The following is a 24,109-nucleotide window of genomic DNA, read 5'->3' as shown; positions in this document are numbered from 1 at the left end:
ATAAACCAGGTCAGAGGGGGGACCTTGTAGACCACATTAGACCCTGATTAGACCTGAGGATGTTTCCTGGATCTTCTCTGATTGGCTCAATGAAAACCACATGACGATAAACCTCACTGAGAGGAACCAGGAACCACGTTACCACATATGGTTCCTGGTTCCTGGTTCCTGTAGATGGTTGAAGGAAACTTAATTTCTCTAGACTTGTCACATCGTCCTAAAGATCAAATCTCCCTGAGCACAGCTGAGCTCCATAAAGACTAAAGTCTCCTTCAGCTCCACCCAAACAGCGACGTTTAGTTCTGGAGGAATCGAAGCTGGAACACAGTCACAAATAACAAGTCGTCGTGTTGAATCCTATATTTTATCAATGGAACCAGGAGAAAGTGACGTGTTACATGATGCAGCATTTACTGAAACACAGAGTCCAGAGCTCTGATTTAAAATATATATATTATTAAAATTAAAATTGAGTCTGTGTGTTTATGCATAACGAGACGTTCACTTCCCATGTTTTCATGTTTCACATCATTCAGATCTCAGAGACATTTATTTCCATGAACATGAATCAGACGACGTGTTTATAGAACGAGTTTCATCACATTCTCCCTTAAATAAAATACTGAAAATGTGTTTAAATTATATATCTAACATCTACATCTTGTGTTAAATATTCTTCTTTATCGTTTATTTTCTACGTCAGTTTTCTATTTCTCGCAGAGTTTCCTTTTCTTCCTCTCTGTCTCCATGTGTAGAGATTTTTCTCTTTACATGTTTCATGAACCTGCTGAGTGACGGGAAACGTAACAGAATCAGAACCTAGAAAGAAACACAGCTCCACATGTTCCCCTTCGTTTCAGTTCAGAGACGAACACGACGAAAACATGAAGCAGCAGCTGGAGCCGGAGGGAGAAGAGTCAAAGAGTCAACAGCCTCTATTACTGAGGGACTCCAGATCCAGACCAGGTCTGGACCCAGGTCTAGATCCAGGTCTAGATCCAGGTCTGGTCCCAGGTTTAGATCCAGGTTTAGATCCAGGTCTGGATCCAGGTCTGGATCCAGGTCTGGATCCAGGTCTGGATCCAGGTCTGGATCCAGGTCTGGATCCAGGTCTAGATCCAGGTCTGGATCCAGGTCTGGTCCCAGGTCTAGATCCAGGTCTGGATCCAGGTCTGGATCCAGGAGGCCCCTCCTCAGTCTCCATGTGGTTGGACCCCGGAGGTCTGGGTCTGTTGTGTTGAGTAATGTGTGAATCAGTCTGATGATCTGAACCGTGGAACAGATCAGAGGCTGTGACGGCTGCTTTAGGGCCGCGGGCCGTATGTTTAACACCTGTGATCCGAGACCTTCCACGTGGATTGAAACCAGGTTTTAGATCATGTTTTAGATCATGTTGGAACACGTCCCCCCTCCGGTCTGAGATGTAAATGCTGTGGTCTGGGGACCAGTGGGGGACGTGTGGACGTAAACAGAGGACACACTCCGAGGCCTCGTCCTGCTGTTGTGTCAATAACTGATGAAGATCTGATCCTGATGTGATGGATGTTTGACTGTCAACAAACGGCACACTTACACAACGACACACACACTTACACAACGACACACAACGACACACAGCAACACACAACGACACACACACACACACACACACTTACACAACGACACACAACGACACACAACGACACACAACAACACACAACGACACACACACACACACACACTTACACAACGACACACACACACACACACACACACACACACTTACACAGCAACACACAACGACACACAGCGACACACAGCAACACACGACACACACACACACACACACACACACACTTACACAACGACACACACTTACACAACGACACACAGCGACACACAGCAACACACAACGACACACAACGACACACACACACACACACACACACTTACACAACGACACACACACACACACACACACACACACACACTTACACAACGACACACACACACACACACACACACACACTTACACAGCAACACACCACGACACAAAACAACACACAACAACACACAGCGACACACAATGACACCCCCCCCCCCACACACACACACACACACACACACACACACACACACACACTGAGGCTTCACTCCAACATTTAACCCTTCAAAGACTCAGAGTGTTAATGTAGGAATCAGAAACACTGAAACCAAAACTAGCATTAGAGCTAATGCTAAAGCTAACACACAGCTAATGTTAAAATAGCCCCTAAAACACCAAACCAAATGCTAAAGCTAACAACAGGCCCATCCACGCTGAAGCTAAAATTAGACTTAGACTTTAATCAGCCATAATTAGTTTGTCAAATCAATCAAATAACATAAGATTAGATTAAATTATTATCTTAAACTACAACTAAAACTCCAGCTAATATAAAGCTAAAGGGTTCAGTTAGAATCAGTTCTGTTTTCCATCAAAAAAAACTGATCGAGAATCCAAAGAGTCTCAAAGAATAATTAATTAAAGTGAATGAATCATTTGATTTGTTTTTTTTAAATTTAACCTGATGTTCAGCCTCATCGACATTAATCGTTCTTCTCCGTGAAAAGTGACAATAAAGAATAAATAACCCTGAATCTTTAAAAGTGTTGGATGTAAACAAACAATCAGCTGAATGTGCTAACTACAGCTAAAACCATGGGGGATGCTAACTACAGCTAAAACCATGGGGGAATGCTAACTACAGCTAAAACCATGGGGGGATGCTAACTACAGCTAAAACCATGGGGGGATGCTAACTACAGCTAAACCATGGGAGGATGCTAACTATATAACCCTTGTGGGAGGATGCTAATAGCTAATGTCAGTGTTCCATGAAGCTAAAGCTGTAGCTACTAGCTGAAACTAAATTAATCTGTACACGTTACGGTGAAATAACTTTTTTTTACTTTGTTTTCTCGCCATTTAAGAATAAAACCAGTTCATACTCAGGAGGAAATAAAAGCTAGTTAGCATAGCACGGGCTAATATAAGATAGTTAGTGAATGAAGCAGGAATGTTCCTGGTTTTGCTGTTGCATTTATTTAGAAAAGCTTTGGTTTTAAATTCATCGTCCCATCGTGTGTTTTCTCTCATTTGTTTTAATAGACGATAGTTTGGGATGAATGTGATAATTTTATCAACAGCACAATGTGCTTAAACTTTCCTGTCATTTATGTTTATATGAACAGGATTTTTCTTTGATTCTTTTTAATTCCAAACTCTTATTTGCATCAGAATAGTTTCATTTCAACCTGAAGATAATATTATAAAATAAACAGGAAGCTTCAGGTTTTATGTTCAGTCAGAATTTATTTATCAAACATGTGGAACGAAACCAAAGAACTTAAATAAGGACAGAAATAAACTGTACAGCATAAATTAGACATTAGGAAATAAACAATAATAACATCAGAGGAGGAGCAGAGGGTCAGAGAAGAGCCCAGAGAGGAGACGCTCCTCCTGCACCTCCTCATGCTGCAGAGCCTGCACCCTGGACTCTGGGGGGCAGACGGTCGCAGGTCAGGGGAAGGCGCAGAGGGAGACGCTCACTGTGGCACCCCCATGGGGCACCACTGCGAGCCTGGGGGAGGGAGGAAGGATTTTCAGGGGGGAGAGGAGGAGGAGGAGGAGGAGGAGGAGCAGGGGGGAGGAAGGAGTCCTGGAGGTGACACAGGAAGCTTTCAGCATCCGAGAGAAGAGGAGGAAGGTCAGTGTCACTGCTGCAGTGCATGATGGGACGTTTGGAGGAGGAGGAGGAGGAGGAGGAGGAGGAGGAGGAGGAGGAGGGAGGCTTCTCGCTGTCGGCCTTCCTCTTCCTCTTCCTACGGAAGTTCCCGTTATCAAACATCTTCTCACAGTTTGGATCCACGGTCCAGTAGTTTCCTTTACCTGTGGAGACATCACATCAGAAACATTAGAAACATCATCACATTAGAAACATTAGAAACATTAGGACACTAGTTCTTCTTCATGGCTCCTAATAAACCAGTTCAGAGGGGGGACCTTGGGACCACGTTAGAGGTTTAGGGGGTTCTGGTCTCACCTGGGTCCTTCTGGTCCCGCGGGACTTTGCGGAAGCAGTCGTTGAGGGACAGGTTGTGTCGGATGGAGTTCTGCCAGCCGGCTTTGCTGCGGCTGTAGAAGGGGAAGTTGTCGGAGACGTAGCGGTAGATCTGACTCAGGGTCAGACGCTGATGCGGCGAGCTCTGGATCGCCATGGCGATGAGGGCGGAGTACGAGTACGGGGGCCGGACCAGGCTCAGGACGTCGTCCGTGGGGGACATGGAGAACCAGGGGCCGCTGAACAGCAACGAGCCCTGGAGGCCGTGGAGGAGGAGGTCTCTGAAGGCTGGGGGGAGGCCCGGGGGGAGGCCTGGGGGGAGGCCCGGGGGGAGGCCCGGGGGGAGGCCTGGGGGGGCCCCCGTCTGGAGGTTCTGGTCCGGGCCTCCGATGCACGGCTGGAACCACGGGGATGAGCTGCAGCCGGGTGGAGCTGGGGGGCTGTACAGGCTGAAGTCAGACAGATCCAGACCCAGAGAGGGAAGCTCCTGCTGGGGGAGGCAGCGTCCACACGCTGGGGGGGGGGACAGACCAAAGGGCTCCATGCTGCTACTGCTCCGTGGCTTCACCTGCTGCTCACCTGGGACACTTATACTCTGTGGCCCCGCCCACACAGCAGGTGATTGGAGGCTGCAGGTGATGTGGTGATTTGAATAAGAACTGGTTGGATTCCTGCCCCCCAGGTTCATCAGACTCTTACCGTCAACAGACAATACAGACGTCACCAACTCATAAAGTTATTATATTATATTATATTAAATTATATTATATTATATTATATTATATTATATTATATTATATTATATTATATTATATTATCCTCTCATCATTTCATCTTTTTAATTAAGGACAAACTAAACTGAATAAACTATCCTGTGACGACTTTTATCAGTGAAACCAGGAGAAAATGACGCGTTACATGATGAGTCCAGAGTCTGATTGGTTCAGATGAACCAGAGGAACGATGGAGGGTTAAACCTCTATCAAGCCTTTTATTTTCTTCCTCTTATATTTATTCTATATTTTCTATCGTTTATATTTAATTAAATTAAATAGCTTCTGAATGATTTAATGATATTTACAGTCAAGAAATATTTAGATTTGTTTAAAACCTGATTCAAAGACTAAATGGAAATGTAATAATAGAGACTTTAGGCCTAGAGGACGGAGGACGGAGGACGGAGGACAGTAAAACTCTACCAGAGTCTCTGGGTTTATTAAACCTCCGTCTGCACCAGGTTTATCTCAACACCTCATTCATGTCATTTGTTCAGATCAGAGACTGAAAACAAACACGACACCAGCTGCTGTTTGAGGTGTCGCCCAAATCCATTGTTCCTCAAACGCCCCAAACACACTCATTAGCATCATTAGCATCATTAGCATCCAGCCCCGATCAAAGAAGACGGATTCTTATAGTCAGTCTGAGCGAGGAGGAACTTTCTCCTATTAGCTGTGAGGGGGGGAGGAGCTACTGTTGAGCTAGGAAGCTAGGAGCTACTGATAGCTGAGAGGCTACACAGCTAGGAGCTATTGTTAGCTAGGAAGCTAGGAGGAGCTACTGTTAGCTAGGAAGCTAGGAGGAGCTACTGTTAGCTGTTGACCTGACTCTTGACGGTTGAAGTTTGTGTTAATCTTGGCGGTGCCTTCAATGACGACGCAGACAAAACAACGCTGTCTGAGTCCTGGGATTAAAGGGGGGGGGGGGGGGGGGGTATAGGGGTCGGTGGGAAAGAAACAGAAAAAGTAACAGGACACCTTTAACCGTCAAACAAATCCACGTATCTACAACGAACAAGGATCTTCACACACTGTCAGACATCGAAGTCTTTCACCGATTAAACATCTCATTTATTATAAAAACCCGATGGAAGCTTTGAACTCGGTTTATCAGCCTCCAAACATCCTCCTGAAGATTCATTTAGCTCAACTCTCTTCTACTCAGAATCAGTTTGTGTTTCAGACAAAGCTCAACACTCAGATGTTTCATGAAGTTTTATTGAGTCACAAACATTGAGACGCGTTGACAGTGAATGAAAAAAAGAGTCAATGAAAAGGTTTGTGACGGAAATAAAATCCTGATAAACACGGTTTAGCTCAGGTCCATAGTTTCAGCCAGAAACATCTTAGCATAGTTTGAACATGGAATAAATTTCACCCAGAAAAAAGAATGTAAAAGCATTTCAGAGCAAAAGAGGTTTTAAAGACTGTGAGAGGACGATACACAACACACAACACACAACACACGATACACAACACACGTTACACAACACACAACACACGTTACACAACACACAACACACGATACACAACACACAACACACGATACACAACACACAACACACGATACACAACACACGACACACAACACACGATACACAACACACGTTACACAACACACAACACACGATACACAACACACGATACACATGTTACACGACAAAACAAGGAAGTAAAGCAACATGTGCAAAAACCCTGATAACTTTTTATCTACTGTGAAAAACCTTCCAGGTCTGAGGTCGACATTCATCTGGACCCGCTCTGCTTTACTTTAGATCCGGGTTGGATCTTGGATCAGGATCCATCTGGTCCCGGTCAGTTCTATCCACTCATGTAATATCCAGCCGGGTCAGACAGGAGACACTGGTTCTGTTGGCCAGAACCTCGGTTCTTTGCATCGATGAGGAGCAGAGGAGAATGGGAGTAATGGCAGATGATGTCGGTGACTGAAGGGAACGACTGGAAACACCAAACACACACTGGTTATATGGAGAATACCGCCCCCTACAGGCCCAACACGGACACTACAGCTGATTACACCGCCCCCTACAGGCCCAACACGGACACTACAGCTGATTACACCGCCCCCTACAGGCCCAACACAGCCCCTACAGCTGATTACACCGCCCCCTACAGGCCCAACACAGACACTACAGCTGATTACACCGCCCCCTACAGGCCCAACACAGCCCCTACAGCTGATTACACCGCCCCCTACAGGCCCAACACAGACACTACAGCTGATTACACCGCCCCCTACAGGCCCAACACAGCCACTACAGCTGATTACACCGCCCCCTACAGGCCCAACACAGACACTACAGCTGATTACACCGCCCCCTACAGGCCCAACACAGACACTACAGCTGATTACACCGCCCCCTACAGGCCCAACACAGACACTACAGCTGATTACACCGCCCCCTACAGGCCCAACACAGATACTACAGCTGATTATACCGCCCCCTACAGGCCCAACACAGACACTACAGCTGATTACACCGCCCCCTACAGGCCCAACACAGACACTACAGCTGATCATATATCAGAGAGAGTCCTTCCAACCAGGGGACGGAGCGTCTGATCCGTCCCTCTATGCTGATTGGTTCTGAGCTGGTCACATGTTTCATGGGCGCCATGTTGGATCCATTTAACCCATATTCACCCACAGAGAAGTGGCAATAACAGAGAATAAAGTTGGATTAAAAGGTAAAATATGCCACAGTGCTCAGCCTACGGCTCCAGCACAGGATCAGGAAAACACGGAGGAAACTCCACCGTTTCCCCAGTGAACAAAAACAGAGAAAGTTATGGAGCAGGAGATTAAAAGGAAGAACTGGACGTCAGCTGGTTTCTCTCTATTATGTGATGAGGTAAATGTCAGTGTCTCTGTTTGACGTTTGTTAAGATTTTATATAGAAAAATAAAGTGACACCATCATTAATGTGAACCTTGATCTCAGAAACACCACTTTACACATGAATGAAGTTTAAAGTTAGCCTAGCTCTATGCTAGCCTTATGCTAGCCTCATGCTAGCTAGTTATCTAGACTAAAGGCTCAGAAAAATAGCAGCTAGCATCATATATACTGTGAAACTCATGTGTCCATAATGATAATACTAATAATAACACTAAATAACAGTAAAACTAGTTTAATAGTTTTTCTAATTATTCTGAGTAATTTGAACCTTTTAACGGTGATGGATGAACACGGAGGCTGAGGAGAAGGTTAACACAGCTCCATGACTGATGAGGTGATTTTACAGCTCATTTAAGATATTTAAAGGAAGGAGACGCTGGATATTTAAGTGAGGACATTTTACATATTAATAACATTTATAGGAACGTTAATGGTGGAAATAAAACATTTATTTCAGTCCCATATAGTTACACTGTAGAATGTAACCTCTGATGGAGCAAACATGGCGCCCGTGGTTTGAGTTGAGAATTATACGGTTTTTACCTCCTGGGCCTTGAGTCCGGTTCCCAGCTGGAACTGCTGGTTCTGCTGCCTGATCTGGATGTTGAAGACCTTGTCCTGGTAGAGGACCATCAGGGTGAAGGGCTGGTTGGCGAGCTGCCGGGTGCTGTCCCTCACCAGATACGCCCCGTCCTCCACAGAGACAGAGACAGAGACGGAGACAGAGACGTTAAACACACCTTAATGACCCAAACGAAGAAATGTTCAACTTCTCAAATGTACAGAATGAGCAGATTGTTTGGTCTGAACCTGAGACAGTTGAGTAGTTTAATAATTTGACAGGATGGATCATAACAGTCATAGTAAATCTCATTAAAAACAAACAAACACAAACTCTTCACTTCACTGACTTCAGACGTTTTCCCGTTTTAACGTGTTCGTGTTTGGAAGCACCAGCCCCTCCCTGCACTAAACACTCTGAGTGGTACCTGACACAGCAACAGATCTTCTTCTGTGGTGGTTAACGTGCTGTTAAGGACATCGTGTTTATTTCTTAACACAATGTCTCTCTAGAGCCCAGTTTTTCTCGTTTCACCTAAATGAGGTAAATTATTGTTAAACCGTTAAATGTTTGTGTGGTTGTTACCTTGCAGACTCGTTTCAGACATCCTTCAGCCTGACCCCGAGTCACTTTACCCACGTACCAGCGAGGATCCAGCTCCTGCACGAACATAAAATTAACCATTATCAGGAATAATCCTTCAGCTTTTTAGCTGTTGCACACACGGCCTGAAGACTGGAGCTGGAGAACTGGTCCTGTTTCACATATTTGTTGGGTTTTAAGTTCAGCGGACAAAAAGACAACAGCACCACCTGCTGTTCACACCGAGGAACTGACTCAGATTCAACACAACACACTTTAAAAGAGCAACAACAACAGCAAAGCATCAATATTAACAAGAATCACAGCTCTAGTTCCATTTAAACACTAAAGAGGAAACACACTGTTACCAAGAGGACCAATCACAGCTCTGCTGTGGGGAGATGGACGTCGGCTACGATGCTAAGCTAGGCTTAACTCAGGGTCCCAGTGAACAGTGGCTGCAGGAGTGGACACATATTAGCAGCAGCATTGGCAGCTTGTCTTTGTGTTGGTTTGTCTTGGTTTGTCTCCAGCTGTTAGCCGCGTTAGCCCAAGTGCTAGCAGAATCCCCGGCTAACGTATGCTTGGCTTGGTTCATGTGCTGTTTGAAGCTGGAAAGAAAACTCCTTCCTGCAGAGTGTGATGATACTTTATGTGTCTCCACTGGTCCCTCTTGGTGTCTTTGTCCTCAAATGTCCCATGGAGAGGACCAACGTGCTGTTTAGCGTCTTCCATCTTTATGGGTTGGTTCTGCTGCCTGTCACTACCGGATCAGCTGGTGCTAACGCTAACGCTACTTGGACAAACTGAGACACGTTCACAGTCGTTCTGCTGCAGACGCTTCATTAATCACATGAATCAGATGATGATTAATTAACGTTAACGTGTTAGTTTTGACGGCCTGTGTAAAGACCAAGGTGTGTTTTTGTGTTACCTGTGCGTATCCTGTTGTCGGTGGAGGAGGACGAAATGACTGTCTGTCGCTTCTTTTGTCGTCCATCATCGCTGCAAAGACACAACATTATTAAAAAAAATTACTTTTTCTAAATGTGTGTTATTGATTTTCAGATTTAAAACGGTGTCCAGACGTAGAGGACGTATTAGAGGACGACTTTGACCCATTTTTTCCCAAGATGTCAAACTGCTCCTTGAATATTCGTGTTGTTCTTACCAGAGGACATTTTATGAGGCAGAGAGGCACTGGAGGGAAGACTGCAACATTAAAAACACATAATTTATGTTAAGAAACATTAAACCAGTGATTGTTAATGAATAAAATATATATGTGCATCAGAGACCAGTTGTGGTGTTCCACAGGGCTCTGACCTCAGGCCACTATTAATTACATTTTTTATTTAATCTGATCAAATAAGAAGAAGAAAAAAAACGGAAATGTCAAATGATGAGATGAATTATAAAATAATTTATATAAGAATAAAGAAACTCTCTTTACTATTTTTGTCTGAACTTCAGCAAATAAACCAACATGAGAGTAGAAGAGTCTCACAACATTCATCAGTATTTATGAAATGTTGATCTCTTAACTCTTAATGAATTCACATTCATACAACACAACTCATTACGTTTCCTTTTTTTCAGTGAACGAAAGACAAAGAGTTTAAGCCAATGAAAGGTGTGTGTGTGGTTGCTCGGGGTTACCTGTCGCCGTGGCGTGAGGGGGGGCCAGGCAGTCCAGGGCGGGGGGGCAGGCTTTTATTATGGAGGGGGAAGGTGTTGTGTTTAGGAGCTGGAAGAAAGAAGAAGAATTTGAAGAATAAACCAAGTGAAACTAGAAAATCCTAAAGTCTGGAGGACGTGAACACAAAGATCCACACACAAGGATTATAGATGATAGATTTAAGTCTCTGGGACAGTGATGGGGCTGAAAGTTAAACACTCCTGAAGAGAAGTGCATTGTGGGAAAACCATCACAGACTGAGAAGTGTTTGATATTTTGTCTCTTGTTTAAATGTTTAAAAAAATGAAATGAAAGAGTAAAAGAAGGAACAGATCTCACCATCATCGTGCGCTTGCTGATGAGAGAAGAGAAGGAAATATTTTACTCTTTTAAACCACGATTTAATGTGTATAAACATGTTTTTATGAGAAATGAAGTTTAAATGTTTGCAGCTACAAACTGAATAAACCAATAAAAACATGTACAAAACTGTCCAGTCCCCGGAATAATCAGACTGACCTCTGGCCACGTATCATTCCTGTGAAACAGAAACATCAATTAGATGAGAGGTTAGAAAGTAATGTGACTAAATATAAACCAGTGGGGGGGGGGGACCTGGGGAGCTGCCTGGCCGACGAGTTGCTTCTGGTGACGGAGGTGCCGGGTGGAGGAAGAGTCGGAGGTTTGGGCATGTTGGGGGGCGGTGGGAAGTCCTGCTGGGACCTGAACACACCAATAAAACATCCAGTCAGTGGCCAGTTTATTAGGTACGCTAGTGGAACCCTCTAAGAACAGATGTTGATTCAGCCGAGTTTAAAGAAGAAGAAGAAATATTGAAGCGACAAGTGTTCCTAATGTTTTGACATAGTGGGCGTGGCTAAATAACAGAAACACCACAGACTCAGAGACGACAACCAGCAGGTCATGTGACTGTTGTGGTGAAACTAGACTTCAGACTAGCACCACTATTAATTTATTTATTTCTATTGGTGTGAGGCCTCCTCTTCAAGCTTGTGTGGTTTCTAGACTGTGTTCATGACTTCAGACAGGAACGATTTCACCACTTCATCTTACAGCCTTCAGTAGAAACAGTCACATGACCTGCTGGTTATCGTCTCTAACGGTCCACTAATAATCTTCTGAACCATCACCAGTGATGTTTCTGGTTCAGGACCTGGTCAGGAGAAAGACACCAGGTGGTGGCGCTATTGTTTTTCCTCATTAAACCGGATTAATGTCGGCTCTAGGATTACTGCTTCATCACGAACACCGGAGGAACATTAAAGGTTCTATAGTGTAACTGATCTGTTCTAATGTTCCACCTCGTAGATTCAGACCTGCACCCTGACACCCTGCATCCTGAATCCTGACACCCTGCATCCTGACACTCAGCACCCTGACACCCTGTACCCTGACACCCTGACACCCTGCATCCTGAATCCTGACACCCTGCATCCTGACACTCAGCACCCTGACACCCTGCACCCTGACACCCTGACACCGTGCATCCTGAATCCTGACACCCTGCATCCTGCACCCTGCACCCTGCACCCTGACACCCTGCACCCTGACACCCTGCATCCTGACACCCTGCACCCTGACACTCGGCACCCTGACACCCTGCACCCTGACACCCTGCATCCTGAATCCTGACACCCTGCACCCTGACACCCTGACACTCTGCACCCTGCACCCTGCATCCTGACACCCTGCACCCTGACACCCTGCATCCTGAATCCTGACACCCTACACCCTGCACCCTGCACCCTGCACCCTGACACCCTGCACCCTGCATCCTGAATCCTGACACCCTGCACCCTGACACCCTGCATCCTGAATCCTGAATCCTGAATCCTGACACCCTTCACCCTGAGACCCTGCACCCTGACACTCTGCACCCTGGCACCCTGACACCCTGACACCCTGACACCCTGCACCCTGACACCCTGCACCCTGCACCCTGCACCCTGCACCCTGACACCCTGACACCCTGCACCCTGCACCCTGCACCCAGACATCCTGACACCCTACACCCTGCACCCTGACACCCTGACACCCTGCACCCTGACACCCTGCATCCTGAATCCTGACACCCTGACACCCTGCACCCTGCACCCTGACACCCTGACACTCTGCACCCTGACACCCTGCATCCTGACACTCTGCACCCTGACACCCTGACACCCTGCACCCTGACACCCTGCATCCTGAATCCTGACACCCTACACCCTGCACCCTGCACCCTGACATCCTGACATCTGACACACTGCACCCTAGCACCTGACACCCTGCACCCTGACACCCTGCATCCTGAATCCTGACACCCTACAACCCTGCACCCTGCACCCTGACATCCTGCATCTGCATCTGACACCTGCACTCGCACCCTGCATCCTGAATCCTGACACCTGCACCCTGACATCCTGGCACCCTGCACCTGCACCCTCTCCTGAACTTGATCCTGAATCCTGAATCCTGACACCTCTACTGAGACTGCTAACCCTGAACACTCACACCTGGCGCACCCTGGCACTGACTGTAACCCTGACACCTGCACCCTGCATTCTGATCCTGACACCCTGCACCTGACACTCTGCACCTGACACCTGCACCCTGACACCTGATTCACCACTGACACCCTCACCCTGAACAGCCCTGACACCTGATCTCCTGACCCCTACACCCTGAACCTGCACCCTGACACTCTGGCACCTGCATCCTGAATCTGACACCTGTCACCCTGAACACCTGACAACCCTGACACCCTGCACCCTGACACCCTGCATCCTGAATCCTGACACCCTACACCCTGCACCCTGACATCCTGCATCCTGCATCCTGACACCCTGCACCCTGACACCCTGCATCCTGAATCCTGACACCCTACACCCTACACCCTGCACCCTGCACCCTGCACCCTGCACCCTGACATCCTGCATCCTGCATCCTGACACCCTGCACCCTGCACCCTGACACCCTGCACCCTGACACCCTGACACCCTGCACCCTGACACCCTGCATCCTGAATCCTGACACCCTACACCCTGCACCCTGCACCCTGCACCCTGACATCCTGCATCCTGCACCCTGACACCCTGCACCCTGCACCCTGCACCCTGCACCCTGACACCCTGACACTCTGCACCCTGACACCCTGCATCCTGACACCCTGCACCCTGACACCCTGACACCCTGACACCCTGACACCCTGCACCCTGACACCCTGCATCCTGAAACCTGACACCCTACACCCTGCACCCTGCACCCTGCACCCTGACATCCTGCATCCTGCATCCTGACACCCTGCACCCTGCACCCTGCACCCTGCACCCTGACACCCTGCACCCTGCATCCTGAATCCTGACACCCTGCACCCTGACACCCTGCACCCTGCACCCTGCACCCTGCATCCTGCATCCTGAATCCTGAATCCTGACACCCTTCACCCTGAGACCCTGCACCCTGATACTCTGCACCCTGGCACCCTGACACCCTGGCACCCTGACACCCTGACACCCTGACACCCTGCATCCTGACACCCTGCACCCTGCACCCTGCACCCTGCACCCTGCACCCTGACACCCTGCACCCTGCATCCTGAATCCTGACACCCTGCACCCTGACACCCTGCACCCTGCACCCTGCACCCTGCACCCTGCATCCTGCATCCTGAATCCTGAATCCTGACACCCTTCACCCTGAGACCCTGCACCCTGATACTCTGCACCCTGGCACCCTGACACCCTGGCACCCTGACACCCTGACACCCTGCACCCTGACACCCTGCACCCTGCACAATGCACCCTGACACCCTGACACCCTGCACCCTGCACCCTGACACCCTGACACCCTGACACCCTGCACCCTGACACCCTGACACCCTGACACCCTGCACCCTGCACCCTGCACCCTGACACCCTGCATCCTGAATCCTGACACCCTGCACCCTGCACCCTGCACCCTGACACCCTGCACCCTGACACCCTGCACCCTGACACCTGGAAAATGTCACTACACAACCAGTTGGCACTGACCTCCAGGGCTGACCTCCAGACTGTAAAAGACAAAAAAATAAAATTAATCAGTAAAAAACAGAAGTATGTGGAGCCAGTCCAGACTCAGCTCCAGTTGTTTTTCTACTTAATTTGTTCATTATTTGATCTTCTCACCTCCCCTGGGTCACGGCGAGGACCTGCCAGGAGGAAACAGATTAGTTTAGAAACGTTCACGGATGAAGATGGAGAGTTAATGTAGGTGATGAAGGATCAAACCTCTCATGGGGGCGTTGGGGTCTCGTCCTGGTTTGGTTGTACGAGAGATGGCTGGCGGGGCCGAAGGAACTGGACATGAATCAAAAATGAAAATATATATTAGAATGAGAATCTGATTCATGAAGAACCAGAACCAGAACTCTGAGGACGCAGCTGATTGACATATGACCCTGGTCTCCATGGACCCTGAACCAGACCTGGACCAGACCTGGACCAGACCTGGACCCAGAGTTTCTAGAAACACCACAGAGCTCACATGTTCTCCAAAGGTTCTAGTGAAACAGAACCAGGTCCACTCTCCATCTGGACATTAGGATCAAACCAAAGAACCCAAAGTTCCTCCACGTTGGGTTTTTACCTCTTAAAGTGAATCTGGCTCCAAAATGCTACTGATTCACTACAGGAGGCAACGCTCACACAATTCAACCTTTGGACATTTTATTTCTCCTGGACGTCATCACATTCTACCATTGAGCTCATTATACGATCCAGAAGAAGATGGAGATTTCCTCCATGTGTCTGGACGTTTGGAGAACCAAAGAACCCAAAGTGTTCCACATTAGCTCAACAGATGGAGAATCATGACTCACAAGGACCACAGATATAGATAGAGAGGGTTACCTAGGCAACCACTAGAGACCAGACGTACTTCATACGATTCTCTTAGAGGACCTCAGACAAACATCAAGCTGTTTTACGCTGTTGCCACGATGACTGTGTCTGTTAGCATCAGAGCGCTACTCACATTTTGCTGATGGTCGTCCAGCGGAGTGAGGGGAGGGGTCTCTCCGAGAGGCCGGATCTCTGGGCTGAAGGGAACAACAATGAAATAAAATAAGTTTCCTGGTGGCCTTGAGGTCTTGTGGCGCCCCCTGTAGAGGAGTCAGAGTGGACTCACCAGGGACAGAGTGGACGGAGCAGCAACAGGGGGGCGGGGGCACAGGACAGGGGGCGGAGCCATAGACGACACATGGTTATCCCTGTTATCTGTCAGAACAAACACACCTTAGTTAGTCTTTAACTTTTAATCTGCAGCAAATTATACAACAGAGCAGGATGGATGGATGGATGGATGATGGATGGATGGATGGATGGATGATTGTTTGGTTGGTCAGTTGGTTGGTTGAAGGTCCTGAAGTCGTCTGTCAGTGACTGATTCCGATCTTTGAACGTATGGTTTTTACCGATGTACTCCCCGTCACCGATGGACTTGCTGGGACACAGCTTGTGGGGGAGGTCGTCTGGGGGTTCGGTGGGTGGAGGCTCATAGTCACCGTCATCATCGTTTGGAGACTCGTAGTCGTCGCTGCCGCCGTCATCTTCTCCGCTGTACGGACTCTCATAGTCTTCATCGAACTCGTCCTGACACACATTTAATATTTTAGCAGTTTTATTTGAGTCTTTTCTTGTTGTGTGACCTCCGTGCCTCCATATTGTTTCTCTTATATGACTTTTATAATTAATAATATTCAGCAGATAAACAGAAAGAGATGAAGGTCAAACTCACAAACTCGTCTTCTCCCCAGCCCTGAACGTCAGCGCCTGTGTCTGCACACAAAACATTCAGTCTTGATTTAACAACAGATTAAAGACGATCAGACAGTGAATCATCGTCCTGACACATGAAGAGAGTTCAGTTTAATCTCTGAATGTATGAAAAGTCTAAAAACTGAAGCAATGACTGGGTTCATACCTGGAGCGTAGTACGGGGTCTGTCTGCAACAGGAACAAAGAACACGTTTAAAAACACAAACTCTTTTAACTCAGACACTGTTTCAGACTCTTTGTCTAAACTCACTTTTTACCGAACTGGAACAAACTCTTTCCTTCCTTCTTGCTGATTTCATTGCTGATCTTGGAGATCATCCTGCACACACACAAGGAGTTCATCAGTCACACATCAGGATGGTCTGGTCTGGTCTAATCTGGTCTGGTCTGGTCTGGTCTGATCTAAGTCTGATCTGATCTGGTCTGGTCTGGTCTGGTCTGGTCTCATATAACCCTGCTGCAGTACCATGGTGCAGCAGCAGGGGGCGGTACTCACGGAGCATGAAGTTTGGGGAACTTCTGGAGGTCATTGTCACTCAGATTCTGGAAAGACAAAACACAGTGTGAGGACGCGGAACAACGCCCCCACCTCACCCCCTCACCCCCTCACTCCCCCACCCCCCCACCCCACCCCCCCTCGCCTCCTCCTCTACAGCCTCCTAAGAACCTCTAGACATGGAGTCAGTCTGGGACAACCTGTCTTATTCTGTCTCTATGTGGATGTCACTGAATTAAAGATACTGATCAGTCTGGTCTGGTCTGGTCTGGTCTGGTCAGTCTGGTCTGGTCTGGTCCGGTTCGGTCCGGTCCGGTGTATAATTTTGAGATGTAATCTCGTTGGTGGTCTGGGAGGACTACGAATGCTTTAGGAATGAAGGTACGCTGATGTGAGGCGAGGCGCTGCCAGAGATGAGTGAGGAAGCTCAGGGCACCATCATACTCTGTCTCTGTGGTTAACACATTCAGCTGCTGATCTACAGGTCGACTCAACGTAGGCAGCCACAGTCGACTTTACGTCAGTCTGGGTTCCTGAACTCACCACGAATCTGGAGCCGCTGATGGAGTTCTTCAACACGACTTTATCGCAGCCGGAGAGATTCATCTGCAGGACGAGAACCGAGGCTCTTAGTGACAACAATCACACACACGATGATACAGACTCGTCCTCAACCAGAGACCAAGCTGATGAAACCAAACACGATTTCCCAGAGTTCAGTCTGATTCTAAAGTCACAGAACCATGTCTGGACCCTGGTCCAGAGGAGACTGATAAGTGTTAAAGAAGACAGAAAGGGGAAACCCAGCAGCCGCCTCACACATTCACTCGTCTCTGCTAAAAGAAAAACGACTTAAAGAAGTAAATGTTCCTGTTTTACTCGTGGGTGGTTGGTTTGGAGCCGTTTTATTTCTCGTCCTCTACCTTTGACCCAGTGATCAGGTTTGGCTTTGACTGTGCACAAACTTTCCATCTGCAGCATCTGTGGAAATAAAGGCCGTGGGTAGAAAGAGCTCACCCTCCTCAGAAAGTCTGCCAGCTGCTGTGGGCTCCACCCCATCACCTCCGACTTGGACGGCATTCGGTCTGAACTCATGGTGTCTGGTCTCCGGGACCCGGAGACACGGTGCTGAGGCTGAAGGCCGGACTCTGGACTCTGGCTTCACTCTGACCACACGAGCATCTGAAGGACGGCCGCTCGCCTTGTTTTGTTTCTCGTCGCAGTGTCGGCCTCGTTGCTCCACCAGCTCCTTCCTGTGAAACGTGAAAACCAAACTTCTCTTTAAGACCGAGAGAAAAAACAAATGAACCAGCGTCTTTGGGTTTTAGTTCCTCAAACGAACTCACCCGTCTCTACCTCACTGAGCGAAGCATCCAGACGCCAGGAAGCAAAATGCAGGCGGACATGTCACCGAGGACCCAAAATGGCTTCCTTCTTCCTGGCTCCCACTCTTTCAGTCTCTCTCTCTCTGTCTCTGTCTCTTCGTTACCTCTTTCCTCCCTCCCTCTCTCAGAGGAAGTGACTGTTTAAGCCACAGAGCGGAACAGACGTTGCAGTTGCACCCACTCGCTGCAAGAACTCGACGAAGAAAACACCAGATAAAGACACGACGCCGACTCCGGATCAGCCTCAAAGTCGAGTTTGTCACCGACAAGAAGTTAGCGCTGAACCCGGGTCGGATCAGAGAGGGAGCGAAACTTTACAACCGAGACACAAACACAAAGTAGATAAAAGACATGTTGACGTCAGAGTAAAAACTAAAAGTAAAATCACCTCCTAACACATGTTCAGACAACAACAAACACGGAACATACTGCACTGAGACGATGGAATGCTAGCTAGCTAACACATCTGGAAACCTGGCCCTGTGCTCCCAAAGACTCAGAGAGCGGCTACTAGACCAGACTCTAAGAAACTAAACTAAACCCTGATGTTTTCTGAGCTGTTTCTAGATGGAGGTAGAGATGAAAGGTTCCTAAAGAAGGTTCTGCAGTAAGATGTGCTGAGAGCAGGGAGGAGAACTTTAAGAGGCTTAGAGAGGAGAACATGGTGGAAAAGAAGAGGCAGGAGGCCTGGAGGAGGCCTGGAGGACCTGTAGGACCTGGAGGAGGCCTGGAGGACCTGGAGGACCTGGAGGAGGACATGCAGGAGGCCTGGAGGAGGCCTGTAGGAGGCCTGTAGGACATGCAGGAGGCCTGTAGGAGGCCTGTAGGAGGCCTGTAGGACATGCAGAGGCCTGGAGGAGGCCTGGAGAACCTGGAGGAGGCCTGGAGGACCTGGAGAACCTGGAGGAGGCCTGGAGGACCTGGAGGAGGCTCTGGCCTCTATGAAGGTTCATGTTCAGTTTTAGTCTCTAATAACTGAGTTATTGGGTTTTTATTCAACCACTGAATCACAGCTGGTTCTAAAATGTGGATCATCTCCTCACATCGGTCCAGTTTAACTCCATCCTCCAGTTAAATCACCTCCTTTCAGCTCCACACTATTTAGATTAGAGCGACTCCACTGTACCTACTGAAGTAGCCATTGAGTGATAACTACATGTGATGCTCAGACTCTGACAAAACCACCTCCTGAAACAGAGATGCAAAAATAACTGGACACACATGAAGAAGTCATGACTGACGGGAAGATGTGAACCACAGTGAGACGGATGCAAAACGTTTGAAATAACCTGATTAATCAACCAGACAAGAACAACGTCAGACTTCCTTTTAGACGCGCTGGCCTGAAGTTCCCTTAAACACTTGTCACTTTCTGTTGAAATCAAGAAGTTTCAGTTTGAATTCGCTCTGAGTCTCAAAACTTCACACGTTTCTGTTTAAAATAAACTCAGAACATGTGAAGAGAAACTGCGTCATGGAGGAAGACAAGAAGAACCAGATGAATGTTTAGGAACAAGTCAAAGTCCTGACCTTCATCCAGTAGAAATGGAGCATCAGCTGATGAGAGGAAACCACCAACATCTCACAACTCAGCTGGTTCTGATTAATGGGATCAAACTCCAACTAAACTTCATCTTTAAACAGGAAGTAGTTTGTCCTCATATGTGGACACAGGACTTATTTCATTATTTATATTATAATAAAGACACTGATCTATAACAAAATATAAAAGTGTTCATTTTACCTGAACGTTGTTGAGCCAAAGAATTAAATCCAAACGTCCTCAAATGAGTAATTAGACGTAGAATTTAATTTAAGCATCACATGAAACTAGAAGGTTAATAATCAGAAATAAACACGTTTCAAATGTAGAATTTAATGAAGTTTTGTTCCTTGTCCACGTCTCCTGTTCTTATGTTGATCTAGTTTATAGTTGATAACCTGCACAGACCTGAGACGTCCCCGTATGAGGACACAGGTCTCAGGATATGAAACATTGGCTCATTTTAACATAATGTAAATGTTTTATTTTCTTTAACTTCCAGGATGTTTGAGTCCGTTCATGAACAAATCGTTTCTTTTATCTTTAACAGACTGAGATAAAGTCTTAAAGGAGACATGACGTCCATCAGTTCTTCACATGGACCTGGTCTGTCTGTGCCCCCCTGTAGAGGGGCCGGTCTGGATCAGCACTGACCGGTTTACAGACTGTTTAAGATCATTATGGGTTCGATTTAAGACCTTTACCTTCAAAAGAACATTTAACTGAGGCTGGACTCCAGTAATGAGGAGCAGGACCACGAGGGTCCAGGTCCAGAGGAGGCCACACAGAACAAACGGTCTGAGACTGACAAGACCTGGTCTAGGACTGTGGATCTGGTCCAGACCAGGTCCCTGGTTCCTCAGAACAAGATGAAAACTGTTTTTTTCTCTTTTATTATATGAAGCAGAAATAAAACCAACGTGTTTAATGTATTTATAATAAAATCCTGAATCAGGAGCTGCTGTTTGCTGCCGTCAGTCTCTGGTGTCAACAGCTTCCTGGACCTGGTCCTGGTCCTGGTCCTGGTCCTGGTCCTGGTCCTGGTCCTGGACCCGGTCCTGGTCCTGGTCCTGGACCCGGTCCTGGTCCTGGTCCTGGACCCGGTCCTGGTCCCGGTCCAGTGAGGTCAGTGACTTTTCTTGGAGGAGCCGAAGCCGGAGAAGCCCATGACGGCCGCCATCTCGTCGTCCTCCTCCAGGTCCACGTCCTCCTCCGCCCTCCTCTTCCTCTCCTTCAGCTTCTCCTTCTTGTAGGCCTTCGCCTTCTCCTCCTGACACAACACAGGAACAACACAACTCACATCATGGGTTCATTCAGGATGTGGCTCCTCTAAGCAGCTCCTCCCGGCCTCCTCACCTCCTCCCGTAGCTCCTTCATCCGCTCCTCAAAGTCGTACTCCTTCTGCTTCTCCTCCAGCTTCTTCTTGTTCACCTCAAAACGTTTCTTCACCTGATCCAGAGACGAGCGCTCCACCCTCATAGACATGCCCAGGTTCCTCTGGTCTGCAACACAACGGCACAACGGTAACACAACCACAGCAACAACACAACGGTAACACAACCACAGCAACAACACAACCACAGCAACAACACAACGGTAACACAACCACAGCAACAACACAACGGTAACACAACCACAGCAACAACACAACCACAACAACAACACAACCACAGCAACAACACAACGGTAACACAACCACAGCAACAACACAACCACAGCAACAACACAACAGTAACACAACCACAGCAACACGACAGATGTGTATTTTCATGTGTCCTCTGATTGGACCAATAACACAACAGAATAAAAATCTACAAGTAACAACAACAACTACACATTTTAACTTTAACTTTAGTTTAAAGAAGAACGATTAGGTTTAATAAACTATCCTTAAAATCTGGGTCTGTCTAGTCCTGGTCCTGTCTAGTCCTGGTCCTGTCTAGTCCTGGTTCTGGTTCTGTCTAGTCCTGGTCCTGTCTAGTCCTGGTCCTGGTCCTGGTTCTGTCTAGTCCTGGTCCTGGTCCTGTCTAGTCCTGGTCCTGGTCCTGTCTAGTCCTGGTCCTCTCTAGTCCTGGTTCTGTCTAGTCCTGGTTCTGTCTAGTCCTGGTCTCTCTAGTCCTGGTCCTGTCTAGTCCTGGTTCTGTCTAGTCCTGGTTCTGTCTAGTCCTGGTCCTGTCTGGTCCTGGTTCTGTCTAGTCCTGGTCCTGTCTGGTCCTGGTTCTCTCTAGTCCTGGTCCTGTCTAGTCCTGGTTCCTGAATGTCTCTTCCATGGACCAGGTCAGAGCCTCTGATGAACCGTATGTTTGACACCTGTGCTCTACCTACTGTCGCTGATTCGATGCTAACTAGCGACCTAGCAGCAGTAGCATAGGAAGGCGGGGCTTGTGAAAGGGGCGGGGCTTGTGAAAGGGGCGGGGCTGTGAACTCACGTTTCTTCCCGTTGATGTGATCCAGGAAGTTGATGGAGTCTTTGACGACACAGTCACAGACGTTACAGTAATAACTGGAGGAGAAGAAGAAAACACGTCCTGTTAGAAGCTGCCCTGATTCTAAAGAGGCTCAAGCTCCGGCTCCGCCCCCGTACCCGCCCATCTCAGCCTGGGGCGTGGTCTTGGTGATGACGATGGTCTTCCCCAGCTTGGACTCCAGGTCCACCTTGTAGTCTCGGTGGCGCAGGAGTTCCCTCTTGACGGGCGGCGCCGTCTTCCCTGAAAGACACGGGATCAAAGATCAGCGACACAGAAGAAACCAGACGGAGGGAAGACGCCGCGGGAACGAATGAATGAATGAATGAATGAATGAATGAATGAACGAACGAACGAACAGGCCTCTCACCATCTCTCCTCTCCCGGTCTCTCTCCTCCGCCAGACGTTTCTGGGCGAGGTTCTCGAACTCGTCCTTGTCCCATTTTCGCCGGAAGTCGTTTTTGTTGGACTGGAAGAGAAGACGAAGGCGTCTCAGTGAAGACACGGAGGACACAGAGGACACGTCCCCTCACTCAGTTCAGATTAAGATTAAAAAACATTTATCCACAACAGAGAAGATAAATGATGAAATAAAGCTCTACATGCAGAGATTTAAACCCTACGTCTGTTACCAGTCACACAAAACATCTGAAGTTGTTTTATTGGTTTTGAAGCTGTAGATGTCTTCACTCCATCGTATCTGACACACTTAAAATACAGGTTCCTTCCACATCCAGGTCTCCTGATCCTGAAGGTTTCAGCTAAAGGCTCTGGACCCTGGACCGGTCCGGACCCGAGGGTCTCACAGCTCCAGATCTGTTGAAACCTTCAAACCACATTGATTCTGATTCTGTTTTGTGTCTTTTTAGTCTCATTGTCAGAGACAACGTCCCTCTTTTAAATGAAATACATAAATAAATATAAAACCTTAAACACCTTTTAACCACTTCTTTCCCTTTAAATGAGTTATGGTGTATTCATGTTTGCATTAGTCTTTGTGTTATTACTCGTGCTTTTATTTTATTGTATTATTATTGTTCAATATCAAGACTCAAGAATCATTTATTGACATAAGGACATTTTGAATGTTAGCTCCTGGATAAAGTATTGCAAAGATAAAAACAGTACAAAAAGCACTAAAATAAATAAATAGAACTATGTGGTTTTATTTTAGTACTGTTGATGCTTTTATGTCGCTGTTAACACAGAGGACCGGGATTCAAAGTGTTTCTGTTGTGGCAGTTAGCTTAGCTCAGGCTAACTCTTAGCATCCTCGTCCTGCTTCAGTACTAACAACAAACAAACAGTTCACGTGTAAAATAAAACCTTTAAAACTAAACATTGTTACGCGAACGCCGCTACGTTTTGAAACGAACCCGGAAACGTTCGCTTTGTTGTCAGTTAGCATGCTAGCTATCGTTAGCTGCGAGCACCTAACGGCTTTTAAAACATTTTAACGGGACTCAGTCTGAGTCCAGGTCTCATCGGGGCAATGGTTTAGTTCAACTGGAGAGATTCACGAAGCATTTACACCTTTTTATACGTTTTAATGTGATAATAAAAGAAAAAGCTCCGGTCTGACGCTCACCCCACTGCCGGACGCCATCTTGTTTATTCTGTGATCGGAAACAACAGCGTTGATGTTGTTTTTTTGAAGAGCGCCTCCTGCAGGAGCGGAGCCAAGCGACGAGTTCTGTTATTACAGCCTCACCTGCTGCCTCAGGTGTACGAAGAGTATCACCCACCCACGAGAAAAAAAAAACTAAATAAAGTAAAATACAATAAAATAAATTT

The 24,109-nt window shown here is 47.4% G+C and overlaps 3 protein-coding genes across 4 annotated transcripts; all 3 read right to left on the bottom strand.

The window, feature by feature from the left end:
- Positions 1-3,433: 3,433 nt before the first annotated feature.
- Positions 3,434-4,766, bottom strand: foxi3a (forkhead box I3a). Its single transcript, XM_047607773.1, has 3 exons — positions 4,068-4,766; positions 3,650-3,913; positions 3,434-3,522 (listed from the first exon to the last, which is right to left on the bottom strand). The coding sequence occupies exons 1-3, from the start codon at positions 4,627-4,629 to the stop codon at positions 3,434-3,436; spliced, it is 915 nt and encodes a 304-aa protein (XP_047463729.1). The 5' UTR covers positions 4,630-4,766.
- Positions 4,767-6,064: 1,298 nt separating this feature from the next.
- lcp2a (lymphocyte cytosolic protein 2a) lies at positions 6,065-18,918 on the bottom strand. Of its 2 annotated transcripts, none has more exons than XM_047607579.1 (22): positions 18,268-18,918; positions 17,939-18,174; positions 17,465-17,527; positions 16,922-16,968; positions 16,676-16,744; positions 16,571-16,593; positions 16,385-16,425; positions 16,152-16,239; positions 15,776-15,864; positions 15,623-15,686; positions 14,878-14,946; positions 14,776-14,798; positions 14,641-14,660; positions 11,222-11,329; positions 11,126-11,144; positions 10,946-10,961; positions 10,588-10,675; positions 10,100-10,140; positions 9,863-9,933; positions 8,932-9,006; positions 8,328-8,477; positions 6,065-6,823 (listed from the first exon to the last, which is right to left on the bottom strand). In XM_047607579.1, the coding sequence occupies exons 2-22, from the start codon at positions 18,014-18,016 to the stop codon at positions 6,686-6,688; spliced, it is 1,380 nt and encodes a 459-aa protein (XP_047463535.1). In that variant the 5' UTR covers positions 18,017-18,174; positions 18,268-18,918; the 3' UTR covers positions 6,065-6,685. The 2 variants fall into 2 exon arrangements, with proteins under 2 accessions (XP_047463535.1, XP_047463534.1); XM_047607578.1 differs by having other exon boundaries at positions 16,062-16,239; positions 18,268-18,913.
- A 1,171-nt stretch (positions 18,919-20,089) lies between these two features.
- On the bottom strand, positions 20,090-24,051 carry zmat2 (zinc finger, matrin-type 2). The gene is made up of 6 exons (XM_047607656.1): positions 23,904-24,051; positions 22,685-22,784; positions 22,434-22,557; positions 22,279-22,352; positions 21,206-21,351; positions 20,090-21,119 (listed from the first exon to the last, which is right to left on the bottom strand). The coding sequence occupies exons 1-6, from the start codon at positions 23,919-23,921 to the stop codon at positions 20,976-20,978; spliced, it is 606 nt and encodes a 201-aa protein (XP_047463612.1). The 5' UTR covers positions 23,922-24,051; the 3' UTR covers positions 20,090-20,975.
- Between the last annotated feature and the right edge of the window lie 58 nt (positions 24,052-24,109).

Source organism: Mugil cephalus, chromosome 15 (genome assembly GCF_022458985.1).
Source record: "Mugil cephalus isolate CIBA_MC_2020 chromosome 15, CIBA_Mcephalus_1.1, whole genome shotgun sequence".
Taxonomy (NCBI): Eukaryota; Metazoa; Chordata; class Actinopteri; order Mugiliformes; family Mugilidae; genus Mugil; species Mugil cephalus.
This window is presented reverse-complemented; position numbering and strand designations above follow the sequence as displayed.